This window comes from Nerophis ophidion, linkage group LG08 (genome assembly GCF_033978795.1).
Source record: "Nerophis ophidion isolate RoL-2023_Sa linkage group LG08, RoL_Noph_v1.0, whole genome shotgun sequence".
Classification (NCBI taxonomy): Eukaryota; Metazoa; Chordata; class Actinopteri; order Syngnathiformes; family Syngnathidae; genus Nerophis; species Nerophis ophidion.
The window spans coordinates 7,676,392-7,697,081 of NC_084618.1; the positions used below are offsets into that span (position 1 = coordinate 7,676,392).

General features: G+C 43.7%; 2 protein-coding genes across 3 annotated transcripts in view; one reads left to right on the top strand and one right to left on the bottom strand.

Annotated features, from left to right (window-relative positions):
- lhpp (phospholysine phosphohistidine inorganic pyrophosphate phosphatase) overlaps nucleotides 1–9,405 on the bottom strand; it is a 68,957-nt gene extending 59,552 nt beyond the window's left edge. The window contains exons 1-5 of one of the 2 annotated variants that reach the window (XM_061907580.1): nucleotides 9,242–9,403; nucleotides 8,952–9,139; nucleotides 4,577–4,730; nucleotides 4,445–4,508; nucleotides 4,256–4,348 (exon numbers count right to left, since the gene is read on the bottom strand). In XM_061907580.1, coding sequence (XP_061763564.1) covers nucleotides 4,256–4,348; nucleotides 4,445–4,508; nucleotides 4,577–4,730; nucleotides 8,952–9,139; nucleotides 9,242–9,372 — 630 coding nt within the window. In that variant the 5' untranslated portion in view covers nucleotides 9,373–9,403. Of the gene's footprint in view, nucleotides 1–4,255; nucleotides 4,349–4,444; nucleotides 4,509–4,576; nucleotides 4,731–8,951; nucleotides 9,140–9,241 lie in introns of both variants that reach the window. The other variant, XM_061907579.1, reaches the window with a different exon arrangement.
- A 118-nt stretch (nucleotides 9,406–9,523) lies between these two features.
- oat (ornithine aminotransferase) overlaps nucleotides 9,524–20,690 on the top strand; it is a 34,928-nt gene continuing 23,761 nt past the window's right edge. Inside the window, exons 1-2 of the mRNA XM_061907578.1 lie at nucleotides 9,524–9,684; nucleotides 16,810–17,051. Of these exons, the coding sequence (XP_061763562.1) occupies nucleotides 16,832–17,051 (220 nt within the window). The 5' untranslated portion in view covers nucleotides 9,524–9,684; nucleotides 16,810–16,831. The remainder of the gene's footprint in view (nucleotides 9,685–16,809; nucleotides 17,052–20,690) is intronic.

The following is a 20,690-nucleotide window of genomic DNA, read 5'->3' on the forward strand; positions in this document are numbered from 1 at the left end:
AATAGTTGCAGTGAATGTCAATTAAAAAAAAATTAGTACAGAAATAAATTAAATAGACATTTATATTGATTTCCCCTCGGGGATTAATTAAGTACTTGGATAACATGAGTTAATACATCCCAGCAAAGTGTAGCAAAGTGTGCCCCCTTGTGGCTGGGAGTGGCAGAGTGGTGACTTAGGTTTACGCTGCGTTCGGGGTTTTTGATTGATTGATTGATTGAAACTTTTATTAGTAGATTGCACAGTACAGTACATATTCCGTACAATTGACCACTAAATGGTTAACACCCGAATAAGTTTTTCAACTTGTTTAAGTCGGGGTCCACGTTAATCAATTCATGGGGCTGCTGGAAAGTAGGAAATTTCCAATCCTTGAACAAAAAACCCTGTCTGACATCTTCGCCATAAACCAGTACAGTATTTGATTTGTTGGCGGCATTTATATTTTGGATGAATTGTTAAAGAGGAACTACATTTTTTTTATTACATTTTGCCTATCAGTTACAATCCTTATGTGAGACAAGAAAACATCTTATTTTTTTATGCTTTTGCACATCGCAAAAAAACATGGGTAGCAATAATGGGGATTCAATTTATTCTGACCATAAAATGTAAAAACCATCCAAAGACCTCCATCCTAGCGCCAACATGGGAAGGATTTTGATTGATGGACAAAATTCTCCTTTCAGTACATGGTAGAATAGGGTCCATAGAGCACATCTGTGGCCATTGTTGACTATTGTATTTTTGTTGTTGAGCAAGAAGGAATTAAGCCTCAAAAGAGGTCAGCAGATGTCTCAGTGAAAGCAAAACACGTGCTAAAACAGGGCTGGGCAATTATTTTGACTCGGGGGCCAAATTTAGAGAAAAAAATGTGTCTGGGGGCCGGTTTATCTAATTTTAGGGAAAACTAATACAAAACCTCACAATAAAGTCTAATTGAATGCTAAAAATGTTATGACAGACCGCCTTGAAAATGGAATTAATTTTTTTTTTCTACGAACGATAAAACATTGAAGATTGAGAACATATGAGCGTCACACCCCGTCTCAATCGACCAAATGCGACAAAATCGCAACAAACTCAGCGAAAATATGAACGTGAAGGGTAAAAAAACAAAAAACATCAATCTGATACATGTGATGTAATCACTAAGCTTTAGAACTTTCTTGTAAAAATCTCCTTCTACGTCTGTCCCTGACACCCGCATTTTCAGGCTGGCCGCTCTGGAAACACTGTGGAAACGCTCCCCACCCACACAGCTTGGTGCCTCGTCTGACCTACTGTGACATAGATTACCATAGTAACAGGTAGGGTTTTACGCTATACTGGTATTAGTATAGTACCGCGATACTAATGAATCGTATTCGGTACCATAACACCTCTGAAAAGTACTGGTCCGCCACACCCTAAGATCCATCCATCCATCCATCTTCTTCCGCTTATCCGAGGTCGGGTCGCGGGGGCAACAGCCTAAGCAGGGAAACCCAGACTTCCCTCTCCCCAGCCACTTCGTCTAGCTCTTCCCGGGGGATCCCGAGGCGTTCCCAGGCCAGCCGGGAGACATAGTCTTCCCAACGTGTCCTGGGTCTTCCCCGTGGCCTCCTACCGGTTGGACGTGCCCTAAACACCTCCCTAGGGAGGCGTTCGGGTGGCATCCTGACCAGATGCCTGAACCACCTCATCTGGCTCCTCTCGATGTGAAGGAGCAGCGGCTCTACTTTGAGTTCCTCCCGGATGGCAGAGCTTCTCACCCTATCTCTAAGGGAGAGAAGGAAACTCATTTCGGCCGCTTGTACCCGTGATCTTATCCTTTTGGTCATGACCCAAAGCTCATGACCATAGGTGAGGATGGGAACATAGATCGACCGGTAAATTGAGAGCTTTGCCTTCCGGCTCGGCTCCTTCTTCACCACAACGGATCGGTACAACGTCCGCATTACTGAAGACGCCGCACCAATCCGCCTGTCGATCTCACGATCCACTCTTCCCCCACTCGTGAACAAGACTCCTAGGTACTTGAACTCCTCCACTTGGGGCAGGGTCTCCTCCCCAACCCGGAGATGGCATTCCACCCTTTTCCGGGCGAGAACCATGGACTTGGACTTGGAGGTGCTGATTCTCATTCCGGTTGCTTCACACTCGGCTGCGAACCGATCCAACGAGAGCTGAAGATCCCGGTCAGATGAAGCCATCAGGACCACATCATCTGCAAGAAGCAGAGACCTAATCCTGCGGTCACCAAACCGGAACCCCTCAACGCCTTGACTGCGCCTAGAAATTCTGTCCATAAAAGTTATGAACAGAATCGGTGACAAAGGACAGCCTTGGCGGAGTCCAACCCTCACTGGAAACGTGTCCGACTTACTGCCGGCAATGTGGACCAAGCTCTGACACTGATCATACAGGGAGCGGACCGCCACAATAAGACAGTCCAGTACCCCATACTCTCTGAGCACTCCCCACAGGACTTCCCGAGGGACACCCTAAGATTTTTTGGTTAAAATAAAGCCAATAATGCATTTTTTTCTAGTCACCTTGACTTAGAAAAGTATTGAAAAGGACTGAAAAGTATTAAAATAATACTGGTATCAGGACAACACTATTCACTAAAATATCATGCAAAAACGCAGATTCCAACCATTGAAATGTGTTGTATAGTTCAAGACTTATGGTGTCTTAATGAAATTAAACAATGGATGTCCGCTAACTTTTTGCAACTTAATGCCAAAAAAACGGAAATGCTGATTATCGGTCCTGCTAGACACCGACCTCTATTTAATAATACAACTTTAACATTTGACAACCAAATAATAAAACAAGGTGACTCTGTAAAAAATCTGGGTATTATCTTCGACCCAACTCTCTCCTTTGAGTCACACATTAAAAGCGTTACTAAAACGGCCTTCTTTCATCTCCGTAATATCGCTAAAATTCGCTCCATTTTGTCCACTAAAGACGCTGAGATCATTATCCATGCGTTTGTTACGTCTCGCCTCGACTACTGTAACGTATTATTTTCGGGTCTCCCCATGTCTAGCATTAAAAGATTACAGTTGGTACAAAATGCGGCTGCTAGACTTTTGACAAGAACAAGAAAGTTTGATCATATTACGCCTGTACTGGCTCACCTGCACTGGCTTCCTGTGCACTTAAGATGTGACTTTAAGGTTTTACTACTTACGTATAAAATACTACACGGTCTAGCTCCAGCCTATCTTGCCGATTGTATTGTACCGTATGTCCCGGCAAGAAATCTGCGTTCAAAAGACTCCGGCTTATTAGTGATTCCTAGAGCTCAAAAAAAGTCTGCGGGCTATAGAGCGTTTTCCGTTCGGGCTCCAGTACTCTGGAATGCCCTCCCGGTAACAGTTCCAGATGCTACCTCAGTAGAAGCATTTAAGTCTCACCTTAAAACTCATCTGTATACTCTAGCCTTTAAATAGACCTCCTTTTTAGACCAGTTGATCTGCCGCTTCTTTTCTTTCTCCTATGTCCCCCCCTCCCTTGTGGAGGGGGTCCGGTCCGATGACCATGGATGAAGTACTGGCTGTCCAAAGTCGAGACCCAGGATGGACCGCTCGTCGGGACCCAGGATGGACCGCTCGCCTGTATCGGTTGGGGACATCTCTACGCTGCTGATCCGCTTGAGATGGTTTCCTGTGGACGGGACTCTCGCTGCTGTCTTGGAGCCACTATGGATTGAACTTTCACAGTATCATGTTAGACCCGCTCGACATCCATTGCTTTCGGTCCCCTAGAGGGGGGGGGTTGCCCACATCTGAGGTCCTCTCCAAGGTTTCTCATAGTCAGCATTGTCACTGGCGTCCCACTAGATGTGAATTCTCCCTGCCCACTGGGTGTGAGTTTTCCTTGCCCTTTTGTGGGTTCTTCCGAGGATGTTGTAGTCGTAATGATTTGTGCAGTCCTTTGAGACATTTGTGATTTGGGGCTATATAAATAAACATTGATTGATTGATTGAATTTGAAGACATCGCTACACATCATAATGGCAGCTACACTTCCATCTTAAAGATCTAAAAAAAATATTTGGGAATGTCCGGCGGGCCAGATTGAAAAGCTTAATGGGCCTTAATCTGTCCTAAAATGAACCCATCTATCTCATGTGCTGCAGGTCGTTCGGCCTTAACCTGGAGTAGCCTGCAGATATATTGACGTGCCGAAGCGGCGCGGGGATAAGAAGTGAAGGAGTCCCGCCTCCTTTATTGTTGTTTTCGTGTCTGCTTCTACCGACCTCGTGCGACTGCAGCGCCATGTCGTCGAGAACGCTCTGGAAGAACTGCGCTGACGGCTTCCCGATGACTTCGGCCTCCACGTCGCAGGCGTACTAGGATGTACAGTAATTAAAGCATTCAAAGTAAATACATGTATTTCCTAATAGTTGGGTATTGTACAGTTCTTGTCAGGATTATGTCCGCTGTACCTCCAGAGCCTTCATGTAAACGCCCACATCCAGCTTCAAACCATCCGTCTCCTTGTAGTACTTCCTAGAAAAACACAATTAAATCACAAGTTCTGACAGAACAAGCTTCATTTATTTGAGTGTCCTCGTTACCCTTTGCCCAGAGAGAACAGCAGCGGCTTCTCCAGGCCTATCAGGACCCTGAAGGCCTCGTTCAGGTTCTCGTAAGAGAACTTTTGGGCCGCGTCGCCAATCACGACGCAGTTCGGGTCGCTCTTGTCGACGCTGTCGAATTCGGGGAGGAGTCCTGTCGAAGAGTAAATGCCTAACTGTCGTTAAGGCTGGGCGACATATCGATATATCGCGGGGTTGTCTGTGCGATATAGAATCAGAATCAGCAGGTAAAATGACTACATCGTGATATTCGAGTATACGTTCTCACGCAGTTGCTTTTAGCTGCTGGCATTACACTACAGGCTACAGGGACGGTATAGCTCGGTTGGTACAGTGGCCGTTCCAGCAACTTGGAGGTTGCAGGTTCGATTCCCACTTCCGCCATCCTAGTGACTGCTGTTGTGTCCTTGGGCAAGACACTTTACCCGCCTGCTCCCAGTGCCACCCACACTGGTTTAAATGTAACTTAGATATTGGGTTTCACTATGTAAAGCGCTTTGAGTCACTAGAGAAAAAGCGCTATATAAATATAATTCACTTCACTTCACTCTTTCTTATATCTCCTTCTCAGACAGCAAGCGCACCTTCTTACATACGTCACATACGTATACGCCCTCGCGGAGCAGAGAGGTAGCAGCATGGGTAACGTTAGCTGTGATGCTAGCGGAGCCGTGCGAGTGGTAATACGATAGAAAGAAGGTGCGTATCTAGTAACAAATGAAATAATTAATTCCCAGGAAAAACAGCAGGAGGTCCATCGTCTGGCAGTGGTTTGGCCTCAAGTGGGAATATGTCGAATAGACAACTTTAATTTGTCGAGTGTGGGGCAAAAGCGTTGCTACAAAAGGTAGCATTACTGCTAATATGTAGCATCATTTGAAAAGTCACCCGCTAGAGCAGGGGTGCCCACACTTTTTCTGCAGGCGAGCTACTTTTCAATGGACCAACTCGAGGGGATCTACCTCATTTATATATATCATTTATATTTATTTATTTATGAAAGAGACATTTTTGTAAACAAGTTAAATGTGTTTAATGATAATACAAGCATGTGTAACACATATAGATGTCTTTCTTTCACGAAGACAAGAATATAAGTTGGTGTATTACCTGATTCTGATGACTTGCATTGATTGGAATCAGACAGTAATGATGATAACGCCCACATTTCCAAATGGAGGAGAAAAAAAGTGGTCCTTTCTGTACAATACCACATGAAAGTGGTTGGTTTTTGGCATCTAATTCATCCAGCTTCCATACACTTTACAAGAAAAACATTGGCGGCAAATTCCGTAGCTTGCTTGATTGACATTCACGGCACCCGAGGGTCTTGTGAGATGACGCTGGCTGCTGCCAGTTCATTATTATGAAAAAATGACAGAGAAGAAGGCGAGAAACACTTTTTATTTCAACAGACTTCCGTCAAAACTCTAAAGGCCGACTGCACATTTCCTATCTTCACAATAAAAGCCCTGCTTCATGCTGCCTGCGCTAACTAAATACAGAGTCTCGGAAAACTGGCGTGCACAAGCGATCCCTCAGAAAGCTGGCGTGCACATCACTTGTGCACGCCAGCTTTCCGAGACTCTTATTTTGTTAGCGCAGGCAGCATGAAGCAGGGCTTTTATTGTGAAGATAGGAAATGTGCAGTCGGCCTTTAGAGTTTTGACGGAAGGTACGGCGCGAGAGTCTGTTGAAATAAAAAGTGTTTCTCGCCTTCCTCTCGGTCATATTTTCATAATAATGATCTTGCAGCAGCCAGCGTCATCTCACAAGACCCTCCGGTACCGTGAATGTCATTTAAGTGACGTCTTGGTGAAGATTGATGATCACTAATTTTTAGGTCTAATTTTTTTTAAAAGCCTGGCTGGAGATCGACTGACACACCCCCCGCGGTCGACTGGTAGCTCGTGATCGACGTAATGGGCACCCCTGGCTTAATGGGCCGCATGTGGCCCCCGGGCCTTAATTTGTCCAGGTCTGATCTAAGCCATACATCACCAAGTCCAATGCAAAGCGTGGTATGTAGTCGCCACTGGACTCTAGAGCAGTTGGAGACGCGTTCTCTGGAGTGATGAATCACGTTTTTCCATCTGGCAATCTGATGGACCAGTCTGGGTATGGAGGTTGCCAGGACAACGCTATATTTCGTGTGAAATTTGGTGGAAGAGGAATTATGTTGTGGGGTTGTTTTTTTCAGGTTTTGGGCTTGGCCCCTTAGTTCCAGTGAAAGGAACTTTGAATGCTCCAGGATACCAAAACATTTTGGACTATTCCATGGGATGGCACTTCAAGTTCAATACAGTGTATTTAAGGCAGGGGTCACCAACGCGGTGCCCGTGGGCACCAGGTAGCCCGTACGGACCAGATGAGCACCCCGCTGGCCTGTTCTAAAAATAGCTCAAACAGCAGCACTTACCAGTGAGCTGCTTCTATTTTTTTTAAATTGTATTTATTTACTAGCAAGCTGGTCTCGCTTTGCTCGACATTTTTAATTCTAAGAGAGACAAAACTCAAATAGAATTTGAAAATCCAAGAAAATATTTTAAAGACTTGGTCGTCACTTGTTGAAATAAATTCTTTTTTTTTTTTTTACTTTGCTTTTTATAACTTTCAGAAAGACAATTTTAGAGAAAAAATACAACCTTAAAAATGATTTTACGATTTTTAAACACATATACCTTTTTACCTTTTAAATTCCTTCCTCTTCTTTCCTGACAATTTAAATCAATGTTCAAGTATTTTTTTTATTTTTATTGTAAAGAATAATAAATACATTTTAATTTAATTCTGCATTTTAGCTTCTGTTTTTTTGACGAAGAATATTTGTGAAATATGTCTTCAAACTTATTATGGTTAAAATTCAAAAAAATTATTCTAGCAAATCTGTAGAATCAAATTTAGATCTTATTTCAAAGTCTTTTGAATTTCTTTTAAAATTATTGTTCTGGAATATCTAGAAGAAATAATGATTAGTCTTTGTTAGAAATATAGCTTGGTCCAATTTGTTATATATTCTAACAAAGTGCAGATTGGATTTTAACCTATTTAAAACATATCATCACAATTCTAAAATTAATCTTAATCAGGAAAAAATACTAATGATGTTCCATAAATTGTTTTTTAAATTTTTTCAAAGAGATTGATATTAGCTAATTTTTCTCTTCATATTTTTCGGTTCCATCCATCCATCCATCATCTTCCGCTTATCCGAGGTCGGGTCGCGGGGGCAGCAGCCTAAGCAGGGAAGCCCAGACTTCCCTCTCCCCAGCCACTTCGTCTAGCTCTTCCCGGGGGATCCCGAGGCGTTCCCAGGCCAGCCGGGAGACATAGTCTTCCCAACGTGTCCTGGGTCTTCCCCGTGGCCTCCTACCAGCTGGACGTGCCCTAAACACATCCCTAGGGAGGCGTTCGGGTGGCATCCTGACCAGATGCCCGAACCACCTCATCTGGCTCCTCTCGATGTGGAGGAGCAGCGGATTTACGTTGTTTTAATTTTTTCAAAAAGATTCATATTAGCTAGTTTTTCTCTTCATATTTTTCGGTCGAATTTTGAATTTTAAAGAGTCCAAATTAGAGATAAACTATGTTTCAAAATTGAATTTTCATTTTTTGGGTGTTTTCTCCTCGTTCAATTCAGTGTTTTTTTCATTATTTATTTCCTACAAAAAAACCTTCCGTAAAAGGAAAAAAAAAGTACGACGTAATGACGGAAATAAATACCCAGGATGGACCGCTCGCCTGTATCGGTTGGGGACATCTCTACGCTGCTGATCCGCCTCCGCTTGAGATGGTTTCCTGTGGACGGGACTCTCGCTGCTGTCTTGGATCCGCTTGAACTGAACTCTCGCGGCTGTGTTGGAGCCAATATGGATTGAACTTTCACAGTATCATGTTAGACCCGCTCGACATCCATTGCTTTCGGTCCCCTAGAGGGGGGGGGGGGTTGCCCACATCTGAGGTCCTCTCCAAGGTTTCTCATAGTCAGCATTGTCACTGGCGTCCCACTGGATGTGAATTCTCCCTGCCCACTGGGTGTGAGTTTTCCTTGCCCTTTTGTGGGTTCTTCCGAGGATGTTGTAGTCGTAATGATTTGAGCAGTCCTTTGAGACATTTGTGATTTGGGGCTATATAAATAAACATTGATTGATTGATTTTTTTATGTATATAGATTTATTTATTAAAGGTAAATTGAGCAAATTGGCTATTTTTGGAAATGTATTTAAGTGTGTATCAAACTGGTAGCCCTTTGCATTAATCAGTACCCAAGAAGTAGCTCTTGGTTTCAAAAAGGTTGGTGACCCCTACTTTAAGGGGTTTTAACAGATGTGGAAAAAAACTAGCGGTGCAGTACCGTCGTAAACCAGCAGATGGGGCCGCAGCCCTCTTTTCCTCAGCACAGCCACTGCTGCCGGCGCGGGAGAGAAGACCTCCGCCACGGAAATGTCAAAGCCCAATCTTTGCAATTTGGCGACAAACTTCTCCCTGGAGGCTTGAGTTTCATTGGTGCAGAACCGCAGCTTCAGGTCGGAAGCTTTGAGCCTTTACAAAATAAAAGCACATACTCGGTGGTAATCATGTGTGTGTATGTATATACGTATACATTCACTAAAACGTGTGTTTTAAGTGCCGTGAGACACTTACTTCTTCACGGCTTCGACGGAGCCGGGAATAGCCACGCCGTCGCCCTCCCCGCTGTCGTACAAAACGCCACACATGTCCAGAATGACACCTTTTGAACTCCTGGCATAGTTCGGCCAGACGTTGTCCGCCATGATGAGACGCCTTAAAGCGCATGCGCGTGGGAAAGGTGGGCGGGAGGGCATTCAATGTAAAAGATTGCAGCATCGGGGGCGTGTCGTGACGTCACTAACGCGCGGTGATGGGACGCCTCAAAGCGCATGCGCGATGTTGGCATTCAAGGCAAGTATTGCAGCATAGGGGGCGTGTTGTGACGTCACTGACGCGCAGTATATTTCCGTTTGAAGCGACGCCGCAGCAGCGCCAGTTCGGGATCGAAGCCTTCGGACGTCAGACGCAGCCTGCGGACGCCTGACAACTCCCAACTATACTCCTTCCACTTTCTGGTACTGATGTATTTGCGTTTTTTTTAATTTCCGTTAGTCTTCGGAGCTTAAAAAAAAAAAGAAAAACTGCCAGCTATATATCAAGCTAGCTAGCTGAGTTAGCTAGTAAGCTAATATGTCATGTGATGTCAGTGCTAATGTTAGATTTTTAATAGCTTACGTTATATAACGTCAATCCATCCATTTTCAACCGCTTATTCCCTTTTGGGTAGGCTGGCGCCTATCTCAGCTACAATCTGGCGGAATGCGGTGTACACCATGGACAAGTCGCCACCTCATCGCAGGGCCAACACAGACAGACAGACAACATTCACACACTAGGGCCAATTTAGTGTTGCCAATCAACCTATCCCCAGGTGCATGTCTTTGGAGGTGGGAGGAAGCCGGAGTACCCGGAGGGAACCCACGCATTCACGGGGAGAACATGCAAACTCCACACAGAGCCTGGGATTGAACCCAGGACTGCAGGACCTTCGTTATGTGAGGCAGACGCACTAACCCCTCTTCCACCGTGAAGCTCGTTATATAACATGGGTCTTATAATAGCTTTTCCACGGTGTAACATGTGCTGGAGGCAGCGCCTCAACAGCCTATCATCTTTAAGGGACAGGTTGAACGCTGTCCAAACAATGTTCTTTTTGTTTATCCACTCAACGAGTACATAGGTTGCAGTTGGTACAAAATGCGGCTGCTAGACTAGACTTTTGACAAGAACAAGAAAGTTTGATCACAGCACTGGCTTCCTGTGCACTTAAGATGTGACTTTAAGGTTTTACTACTTACGTATAAAATACTACACGGTCTAGCTCCATCCTATCTTGCCGATTGTATTGTACCATATGTCCCGGCAAGAAATCTGCGTTCAAAGGACTCCGGCTTATTAGTGATTCCCAAAGCCCAAAAAAAGTCTGCGGGCTGTAGAGCTTTTTCATTTCGGGCTCCAGTACTCTGGAATGCCCTCCCGGTAACAGTTCGAGATGCTACCTCAGTAGAAGCATTTAAGTCTCACCTTAAAACTCATTTGTATACTCTAGCCTTTAAATAGACTCCCTTTTTAGACCAGTTGATCTGCCGTTTCTTTTCTTTTTCTTCTATGTCCCACCCTCCTTTGTGGAGGGAGTCCGGTCCGATCCGGTGGCCATGTACTGCTCGCCTGTGTATCGGCTGGAGACATCTCTGCGCTGCTGATCCGCCTCCGCTTGGGATGGTTTCTTGCTGGCTCCGCTGTGAACGGGACTCTTGCTGCTGTGTTGGATCCGCTTTGGACTGGACTCTCGCGACTGTGTTGGATCCATTATGGATTGATCTTTCACAGTATCATGTTCTCATAGTCATCATTGTCACCGACGTCCCACTGGGTGTGAGTTTTCCTTGCCCTTATGTGGGCCTACCGAGGATGTCGTAGTGGTTTGTGCAGCCCTTTGAGACACTAGTGATTTAGGGCTATATAAGTAAACATTGATTGATTGATTGATTGATTGATAGGGTGAATCTTTTACAGCATGGGTGGCAAACGTGCAGGACCCCGAACCAGTTTTCATCAAGCCCGCGTGATGAGTTTGCCAAGATTGGCAACACTAAATTGGCCCTAGTGTGTGAATGTGAGTGTGAATGTTGTCTGTTTATCTGTGTTGGCCCTGCGATGAGGTGGCGACTTGTCCAGGGTGTACCCCGCCTTCCGCCCGATTGTAGCTGAGATAGGCACCAGCGCCCCTCGCGACCCCAAAGGGAATAAGCGGTAGCAAATGGATAAAAAGGAGTAGCTTTTAAAAAAAAATTAAACGAAAGAAACTGCTGTTTTAAATGTGTCCACTAGATGCCACAACAGCAATTCTGTTAGGCAAGCAAACAGTTTATACCGGGGCCAAGCAAGAAGTACACAGTTAAGGGGGGATTGTGGCTCCTCCCCGACCCGCTGTTTTGAACACATCGTCATTTGGCACCCTCGTTGCCCCAAAATGTCTCTGTATAAATAGTTTTTACTAGAGATGTCCGATAATGGCTTTATTGCCGATATTCCGATGTTGTCCAACTCTTAATTACCGATTCCAACATTAACCGATACCGATATGTACAGTCGTGGAATTAACACATTATTATGCCTAATTTTGTTGTAATGCCCCTCTGGATGCATTAAACCAGGGGTGCCCACACTTTTTCTGCAGGCGAGCTACTTTTCAATTGACCAACTCGAGGGGATCTACCTCATTTATATATATCATTTATATTTATTTATGAAAGAGACATTTTTGTAAACAAGTTAAATGTGTTTAATGATAATACAAGCATGTGTAACACATATAGATGTCTTTCTTTCACAAAGACAAGAATATAAGTTGGTGTATTACCTGATTCTGATGACTTGCATTGATTGGAATCAGACAGTAATGATGATAACGCCCACATTTTCAAATGGAGGAGAAAAAAAGTGGTCCTTTCTGTACAATACCACATGAAAGTGGTTGGTTTTTGGCATCTAATTCATCCAGCTTCCATACACTTTACAAGAAAAACATTGGCGGCAAATTCCGTAGCTTGCTTGATTGACATTCACGGCACCCGAGGGTCTTGTGAGATGACGCTGGCTGCTGCCAGTTCATTATTATGAAAAAATGACTGAGAGGAAGGCGAGAAACACTTTTTATTTCAACAGACTTTCGCGCCGTCCCTTCCGTCAAAACTCTAAAGGCCGACTGCACATTTCCTATCTTCACAATAAAAGCCCTGCTTCATGCTGCCTGCGCTAACAAAATAAGAGTCTCTGAAAGCTGGCGTGCACAAGTGATGTGCACGCCAGCTTTCTGAGGGATCGCTTGTGCGCGCCAGTTTTCCGAGACTCTGTATTTAGTTAGCGCAGGCAGCATGAAGCAGGGCTTTTATTGTGAAGATAGGAAATGTGCAGTCGGCCTTTAGAGTTTTGACGGAAGGTACGGCGTGAGAGTCTGTTGAAATAAAAAGTGTTTCTCGCCTTTCTCTCGGTCATTTTTAATAATAATTATCTTGCAGCAGCCAGCGTCATCTCACAAGACCCTCCGGTACCGTGAATGTCATTTAAGTGACGTCTTGGTGAAGATTGATGATCACTAATTTTTAGGTCTATTTTTTTTAAAAAGCTGGCTGGAGATCGACTGACACACCCCCCGCGGTCGACTGGTAGCTCGCGATCGACGTAATGGGCACCCCTGCATTAAACAATGTAACAAGGTTTTCCAAAATAAATCAACTCAAGATATGGAAAAAAAATGCCAACATGGCACTGCCATATATATTATTGAAGTCACAAAGTGCATTATTTTTTTTTAACATGCCTCAAAACCGCAGCTTGGAATTTGGGACATGCTCTCTGTGAGTTAAGTTAAAGTACCAATGATTGTCACACACACACTAGGTGTGGTGAAATTTGTCCTTTGCATTTGACCCATCCCCTTGATCACCCCCTGGGAAGTGAGGGGAGCAGTGGGCGGCAGCGGTGCCGCGCTCGGGAATCATTTATGGTGATTTAACCCCCAATTCCAACCCTTGATGCTGAGTACCAAGCAGGGAGGCAATGGGTCCCATTATTTTGTCTTTGGTATAACTTGGCCGGGGTTTGAACTCCCAACCTACCAGGCTCAGGGCGGACACTCTAACCACTAGGCCACTGAGTAGGTAGTAGTAGAGAGAGCATGAGGAGGTTAAGGTGGGGTAGCGGGGGGGTATATATTATAGCATCCTGGAAGAGTTAGTGCTGCAAGGGGTTCTGGGTATTTGTTCTGTTGTTACGGTATGGATGTTTTCCCGATAGATAGATAGTACTTTATTGACTCCTTCAGGAGAGTTCCTTCAAGAAAATTAAAATACCAGCAGCAGTGCACAGAGTTGAGATCGAATTTAAAAAGTAAAGATAAAATAATGGGGGTATAACTGGAAACAAAATAGGAAAATATTACAATAAGAATACAAATAAAAAGCAACAATAAGAATAAAAACATAACAGTTAAATAGGAATATAACAAGAGAAACTAGGCAGTAGTGAACATGTTATGAAAAATGTTATGTTTGTCATTTTTGTTTGGTGTGGGTTCACAGTGTGGCGCATATTTGTAACAGTGTTAAAGTTGTTTATACGACCACCCTCGGCGTGACCTGTATGGCTGTTGAACAAGTATGCTAGCATTCACTTCGTGTGTGTGAAATCCGTAGATAATATGTGGCTGGGCCGGCACTCAAGATTTATTGGCACTCTGTTTTTCTCCCTACGTCCGCCATGTATGCAGCTGCGTTTTAAAAAGTCATAAATTTTAATTTTTTAAACCGATACCAATAATTTTTAATGCCACCCGAACTCCTCCCTAGGGAGGTGTTTAGGGCACGGCCAACCGGTCCACGGGGAAGACCCAGGACACGTTGGGAAGACTGTCTCCCGGCTGGCCTGGGAACGCCTCGGGATCCCCCGGGAAGAGCTGGACGAAGTGGCTGGGGAGAGGGAAGTCTGGGCTTCCCTGCTTAGGCTGCTGCCCCCGCGACCCGACCTCAGATAAGTGGAAGAGGATGGATGGATAACTGGAAACAAAATAGGAAAAGATTACAATAAGAATACAAATAAAAAGCAACAATAAGAATAAAAACATAACAGTAAAATAGGAATATAACAAGAGAAACTAGGCGGTAGTGAACATGTTATGAAAAATGTTATGTTTGTCATTCTTGTTTGGTGTGGGTTCGCAGTGTGGCGCATATTTGGTGTGACCTGTATGGCTGTTGAACAAGTATGCTAGCATTCACTTGTGTGTGTGAAAATCCGTAGATAATATGTGGCAGTGCCTTTAAGATTTATTGGCGCTCTGTTCTTCTCCCTACGTCCGTCCGTGTATGCAGCGGTGTTTTAAAAAGTCATAGATTTTACTTTTTGAAACCGATACCAATAATTTTGAACTTGAGATTTCTGATATTATCGGACATCTCTAGTTTTTACCTACGTTTCTTACGGTTTTTTGAGTTAGCACTGGATTGATAACTGGGACATGAGAAAGGAGGTATTTGATACCTAGAAGAGTTTACATGTTGGGTTTTTCTCACAATCCCAGAAAGATTGTGACTTGAAGTTTAAATCCTGGCTTGGTAGATACACTGAGATGAAGTCTAAGCTCATATAGTTTTTGAAACTGCACCGATTTTCCTCAGAATTTTCAACAAATTTGAAGTGTTTAGTCCAGAGGATTATTTGTGATTTGTGCGTTTTCAGAATGTGCTTGTTTTTTTTTGGGCCAAAGTAAAACAAAGAAAACTACCTGAAGTTGCCTTTTATTTTTTAGTTATCATGCCATCATTTTACCATGGAGAGGAGCCAGATGAGGTGGTTCAGGCATCTGGTCAGGAGGACCCCCGAACGCCTCCCTAGGGAGGTGTTTAGGGCACGTCCAACCAGTAGGAGGCCACGGGGAAGACCCAGAACACGTTGGGAAGACTGTCTCCTGGCTGGCCTGGGAACGCCTCGGGATCCCCCGGGAAGAGCTGGACGAAGTGGCTGGGGAGAGGGAAGTCTGGGCTTCCCTGCTTAGGCCTCGGATTAGCGGAAGAAGATGGATGGATGGATGGATGGCATTTTACCATTCCGGCCCATTTGGGAATATCTTTTCCTCCATGCGGCCCCTGAGCTAAAACGACTTTGACACCCCTACTTTAGAGTTGCCCAACATGTCGACATGATACTGTGTGCCTTGCGAGCTTTCATAATTCAGAGCTAAACCGAGCTCCCGTCCAGTGAAGTTCAAATCCTCTTTTGTGTCCTGTGTGAAAGAAATGCCTGGTTCAGCAGCATACCTAAGCGAGCTTTGCTGTGTGTTAATCACGTTGCACTGGTTGGTTAGCAAGACTGATATAGCGTACATCAGGGGCGCTCACACTTTTTCTGCAGGTGAGCTACTTTTCAATTGACCAAGTCGAGGAGATCTACCTCATTCCTATTTATAATTTATATTTATTTATTTATGAAAGAGACATTTTTGTTAACAAGTTAATGGTGTTTAATGATAATACAAGCATGAACGGGACTCTCGCTGCTGTGTTGGATCCGCTTTGGACTGGACTCTCGCGACTGTGTTGGATCCATTGTGGATTGAACTTTCACAGTATCATGTTAGACCCGCTCGACAGCCATTGCTTTCCTCCTCTCCAAGGTTCTCATAGTCATCATTGTCACCGACGTCCCACTGGGTCATTATTGTCACCGATGTCCCACTGGGTGTGAGTTTTCCTTGCCCTTATGTGGGCCTACCAAGGATGTCGTGGTGGTTTGTGCAGCCCTTTGAGACACTAGTGATTTAGGGCTATATAAGTAAACATTGATTGATTGATTGATGTTTAACACACATAGATTCATTTCTTTCATGAAGACAAGAATATAAGTTGGTGTATTACCTGATTCTGATGACTTGCATTGATTGGAATCAGACAGTGGTGCTGATAACGTCCGCATTTTCAAATGGAGGAAAAAAAAAAGTCCTCCTTTCTGTCCAATACCACATGAAAGTGGTTGGATTTGGCATCTCATTTGTCCAACTTGCATACTTGTTTTTAAACACTTTGTTATGAGAGTAGCATATGTGTGTGGCCCTTTAATGTCTGGCAGCAGGTGAGTAACGTCAGTGACTGTGCGGGTGGGCAAGCAAGTGAGAAAGCGGTCGCTGAGGGCGGGGGAGAAATACATTGGCATCAAACTCCGTAGCTTGCTAGCTTTCTGAGACTCTTATTTTGTTAGCACAGGCAGGATGAAACAGGTCTTTTATGGTGAAGACAGGAACTGTGCAGTCGGTCTTTAGAGTTTTGACAGTAGGTACGGAGTCTCTAGAAATAAAATGTGTTTCTCTGCGTCCGCCCTGTTAGTGTTTTTTTTCTTAAATATGTGCTCACAGCAGCCAGCGTCATCTCACAAGATCCTCGGGTGCCGAGAATGTCAAACAACTGACGAAAGTGAAGTCTTGGTATGATTGATTGCTCATTTTTATGTATTTTTTTTAATGCCTGGCTTGAGATCGACTGACACACCCTCCGAGATCGATGTAATGGGCACTCCTGGCGTACATAGTACGAAATGTAAAGCGTTGGTATGTTGCCTGACAATTATTGTGTTTTTGTCCCCCTCAGACACCACCGCCGCCACACCAGAATGAATTCAGTGGTCCGCCAGCTGGGTCGCGGCTTGCGAAGCGCCGCTCCGTTAAGTCGCCGCGGCGTCCACTCGGGCAGGTCGCGTTCCGCTTCCGCCGCCGCCACCGCTGCGAAGAAATCGGAACAGCCGCTTGCACCGGAGGAGATATACGCCCGTGAGGAAAAGTACGGGGCGCACAACTACCATCCCCTGCCCGTGGCCCTGGAGAGGGGCGAAGGTGCGTATTAGGACCCTCACACATTAAACCAGGGGGTCCACATACTTTTTGACTTTTTATCCATATTGGGTTAAAAAAAATAAAAAATTGTCCGGGCTGTCCAAATGCACTAATGCAGTGGTTCTCAACCTTTTTTCAATGATGTGAACATTTTTTTAATTCAAGTACCCCCTAATCAGAGCAAAGCATTTTTGGATGAAAAAAAGAGATAAAGACGTAAAATACTGCACTATGTCAACAGTTTCTGATTTATTAAATTGTATAACAGTGCAAAAGGGCTTCACGGTGGCAGAGGGGTTAGTGCGTCTGCCTCACAATACGAAGGTCCTGCAGCCCTGGGTTCAAATCCAGGCTTGGGACCTTTCTGTGTGGAGTTCGCATGTTTTCCCTGTGAATGCGTGGGTTCCCTCCGGGTACTCCGGCTTCCTCCCACTTCCAAAGACATGCACCTGGGGATAGGTTGATTGGCAACACTAAATTGGCCCTAGTGTGTGAATGTGAGTGTGAATGTTGTCTGTCTATCTGTGTTGGCCCTGCGATGAGGTGGCGACTTGTCCAGGGTGTAACCCGCCTTCCGCCCGATTGTAGCTGAGATAGGCGCCAGCGCCCCCCGCGACCCCAAAAGGGAATAAGCGGTAGAAAATGGAAAAAAATAAAATAAATAACAGTGCAAAATATTGCTCATTTGTAGTAGTCTTTCTTGAACTATTTGGAAAAAAAGATATAAAAATAAATAAAAACTTGTTGAAAAATAAAGAAGTGACTCAATTATAAATGCAGATTTCTACACATATAAGTAATCATCAACTTAAAGTGCCCTCTTTGGGGATTGTAATAGAGATCCATCTGGATTCATGAACTTAATTCTAAACATTCATCCATTTTCTACCGCTTATATCCTTTTGAGGGCACCGGTGCCTATCTCAGCTACAATCGGGCGGAAGGCGGAGTACACCCTAGACAAGTCGCCATCTCATCGCAGTAATTCTAAACATTTATTCACAAAAAAAGACATTTTTAACATCAATATTTATGGTACATGTCCACAAAAAATCTAGCTGTCAACACTGAATATTACATTGTGGTATTTTTTTTTCACAGTTTATGAACTTACATTCATATTTTAAGTATTATTCAATAGTACGCAACCCGAGCGTCCCTGGTTCAATTCCCACCTAGTACAAACCTCGTTGTGTCCTGAGCAAGACACTTCACCCTTGCTCCTGACGGGTGCTGGTTCGCGCCTTGCATGGCAGCTCCCTCCATCAGTGTGTGAATGTGTGTGTGAATGGGTAAATGTGGAAGTAGTGTCAAAGCACTTTGAGTACCTTGAAGGTAGAAAAGCGCTATACAAGTACAACCCATTTATCATTTATTTATTTATAAAGGATTTTTCAATTGTTGCTATTTTTAGAATATTTTTTAAAAATCTCACGTACCCCTTGGCATACCTTCAAGTACCCCCAGGGGTACGTGTACCCCCATTTGAGAACCACTGCACTAACAGACCTAAAAAGCGCGCGGCAAGTGTCTTACACAGCAGCGTGATGTCACGTTATCATTTTTAGACAATTTGATTTGCCTGAGCGGCTACAAGACGCATAGTATCAAGCGGTAGAAAATGTATTAGGACATATTTTTTACAATTATTCTGGGGAAAAAAAAAAAAAAAAAAAGTATTTTCTTAACTTGGAACTTCCCGTCGGCAGAATTTTCCATGCAGGGGGGGCCCGTTTTTGGCCCGCGGGCTGTAGTTTGGGAACCCCTGCACTAGACCCTTGGCACTTCCAGAAAACTGGTAACCCCCACCTTTTTTTTAATTTATTTTTTATTTTAGGAATTGTTACTTGTACTGTCCAGAAATCTTACAAGAAACATTTTAGCATATTTAAAAGCAGGGGGAAAAAAATGTACTTTAGTTTTCTACTAGGGCTGGGCGATATGGCCTTTTATTAATATCTCTAGTTTTAGGCCATGTCACGATACGCCATAAATATCTTGATATTTTGCCATAGCCTTGAATTAGCACTTGATACATATGACCACAGCAGTATGATGATTCTATGTGTCTACATTAAAACATTCTTGTTCATACTGCATTAATATATGCTCATTTTAAACTTTCATGCAGAGAGGGAAGTCACAACTAAGTCAATTTACCAAAACTGTATTTATTATAAAATTATTAAGCAGTGGCACAAACATTCATGTCATTTCAAAACAAAGTGCAAGATTGTCAGAGACATTTTAAAACAAGCCATTAGTGCATTTTTGTGCATGATGTCACTAAGATGACCTATCAAAACAACACTAAATTAAAGTGCACTGTTTGTACAGAACGCCACTACAATATTTTAAACCAAATAAAGTGCACTTTTGAGCATGATGTCACACAAGATATTTCAAAAACTGTAAAATAAAAATTAGCTGCATAATAGGAAATCAAATTGTGTATGTCCTTCGCTATGTGGGAGGTTCCTGTGGACGTTATTTCCTGTTTTTGCGTGTTTTTTTTCATACTTTGTTTATGTGGAAATGGAAGACGCCAGGCTCAATTGGGTCAGTGTTGATTGCTTAGGTATTTTGTTGGGTGTGGCAGCCGCCGAGATGTTGACATGCGGAGTTTCAAGCAGTCCTTATTCTCTAGCGGGTGACTGTTCAAATGATGCTACAAATTAGTAGTGCTGCTACTTTTTGTGGCAACACTTTTGCTGCATACTTTACATATTACTGTTTTCTGTTCAACATCTTCTGTCTTGAAACCAAACCACAGCCAGACGATGGATCTTGTGCTGTTTTTCTTGGGAATTAATTATTCCTCCATTTGTTACCAGATTTGCATCTTTCTCTCTCGTATTACCACTGACATTGCCCCGCTCGCACCACCTGCTATCGCTAATTTTACCCATGCCGCTACCTCTGCTCCAAGGTCGTATGACGTTGAACACGTGTCAGTATGTAACAAGGTGCGCTTGTTTTATGTCTCTCTGAGAAGGTGAGACTAAGAGAGTGAGAAAAGCCTGCAGTGTAATGCTCGCAGCTGAAAGCATTTGTGAGATCATATCTCGAATACTCACAAAAGAGCCTTTTTTTTTACATCGCACAGATACAAACCCACACCCAGCCCTACTTTCTCCTATATTTCTAGTTATTTCAGTCATTAAAATGTTGGCCTTTAGACAATACTTACATTATATGCTTTTTACTTTTTTAAATTGATCTCAACTCTGTATACTGCTGCTGGAATTTTAATTTTCCTGAAGGAACTCTTCTGAAGGAATCAATAAAGTACCATCTATCTATCCATATAATACCCTCATGGAAGGGTGTACACACAAAAAAATGAAAATAAAACCAAAAACACACTTATTTTGCTGTAATGTTTCATGTAAAATTCCAAATTTTGACCCGTTAACATTTTAGATCCTTGCTACAGTGGGGCTGGATGTTGTTTAGCAACACTTTGCCTTCCTGGTGAAATATGTAAGGCATGGGTGCCCATTACGTCGATCGCGAGCTACCAGTCGACCGCGGGGGGTGTGTCAGTCGATCTCCAGCCAGGCTTTTAAAAAAAAATAGACCTAAAAATGAGTGATCATCAATCTTCACCAAGACGTCACTTAAATGACATTCACGGTA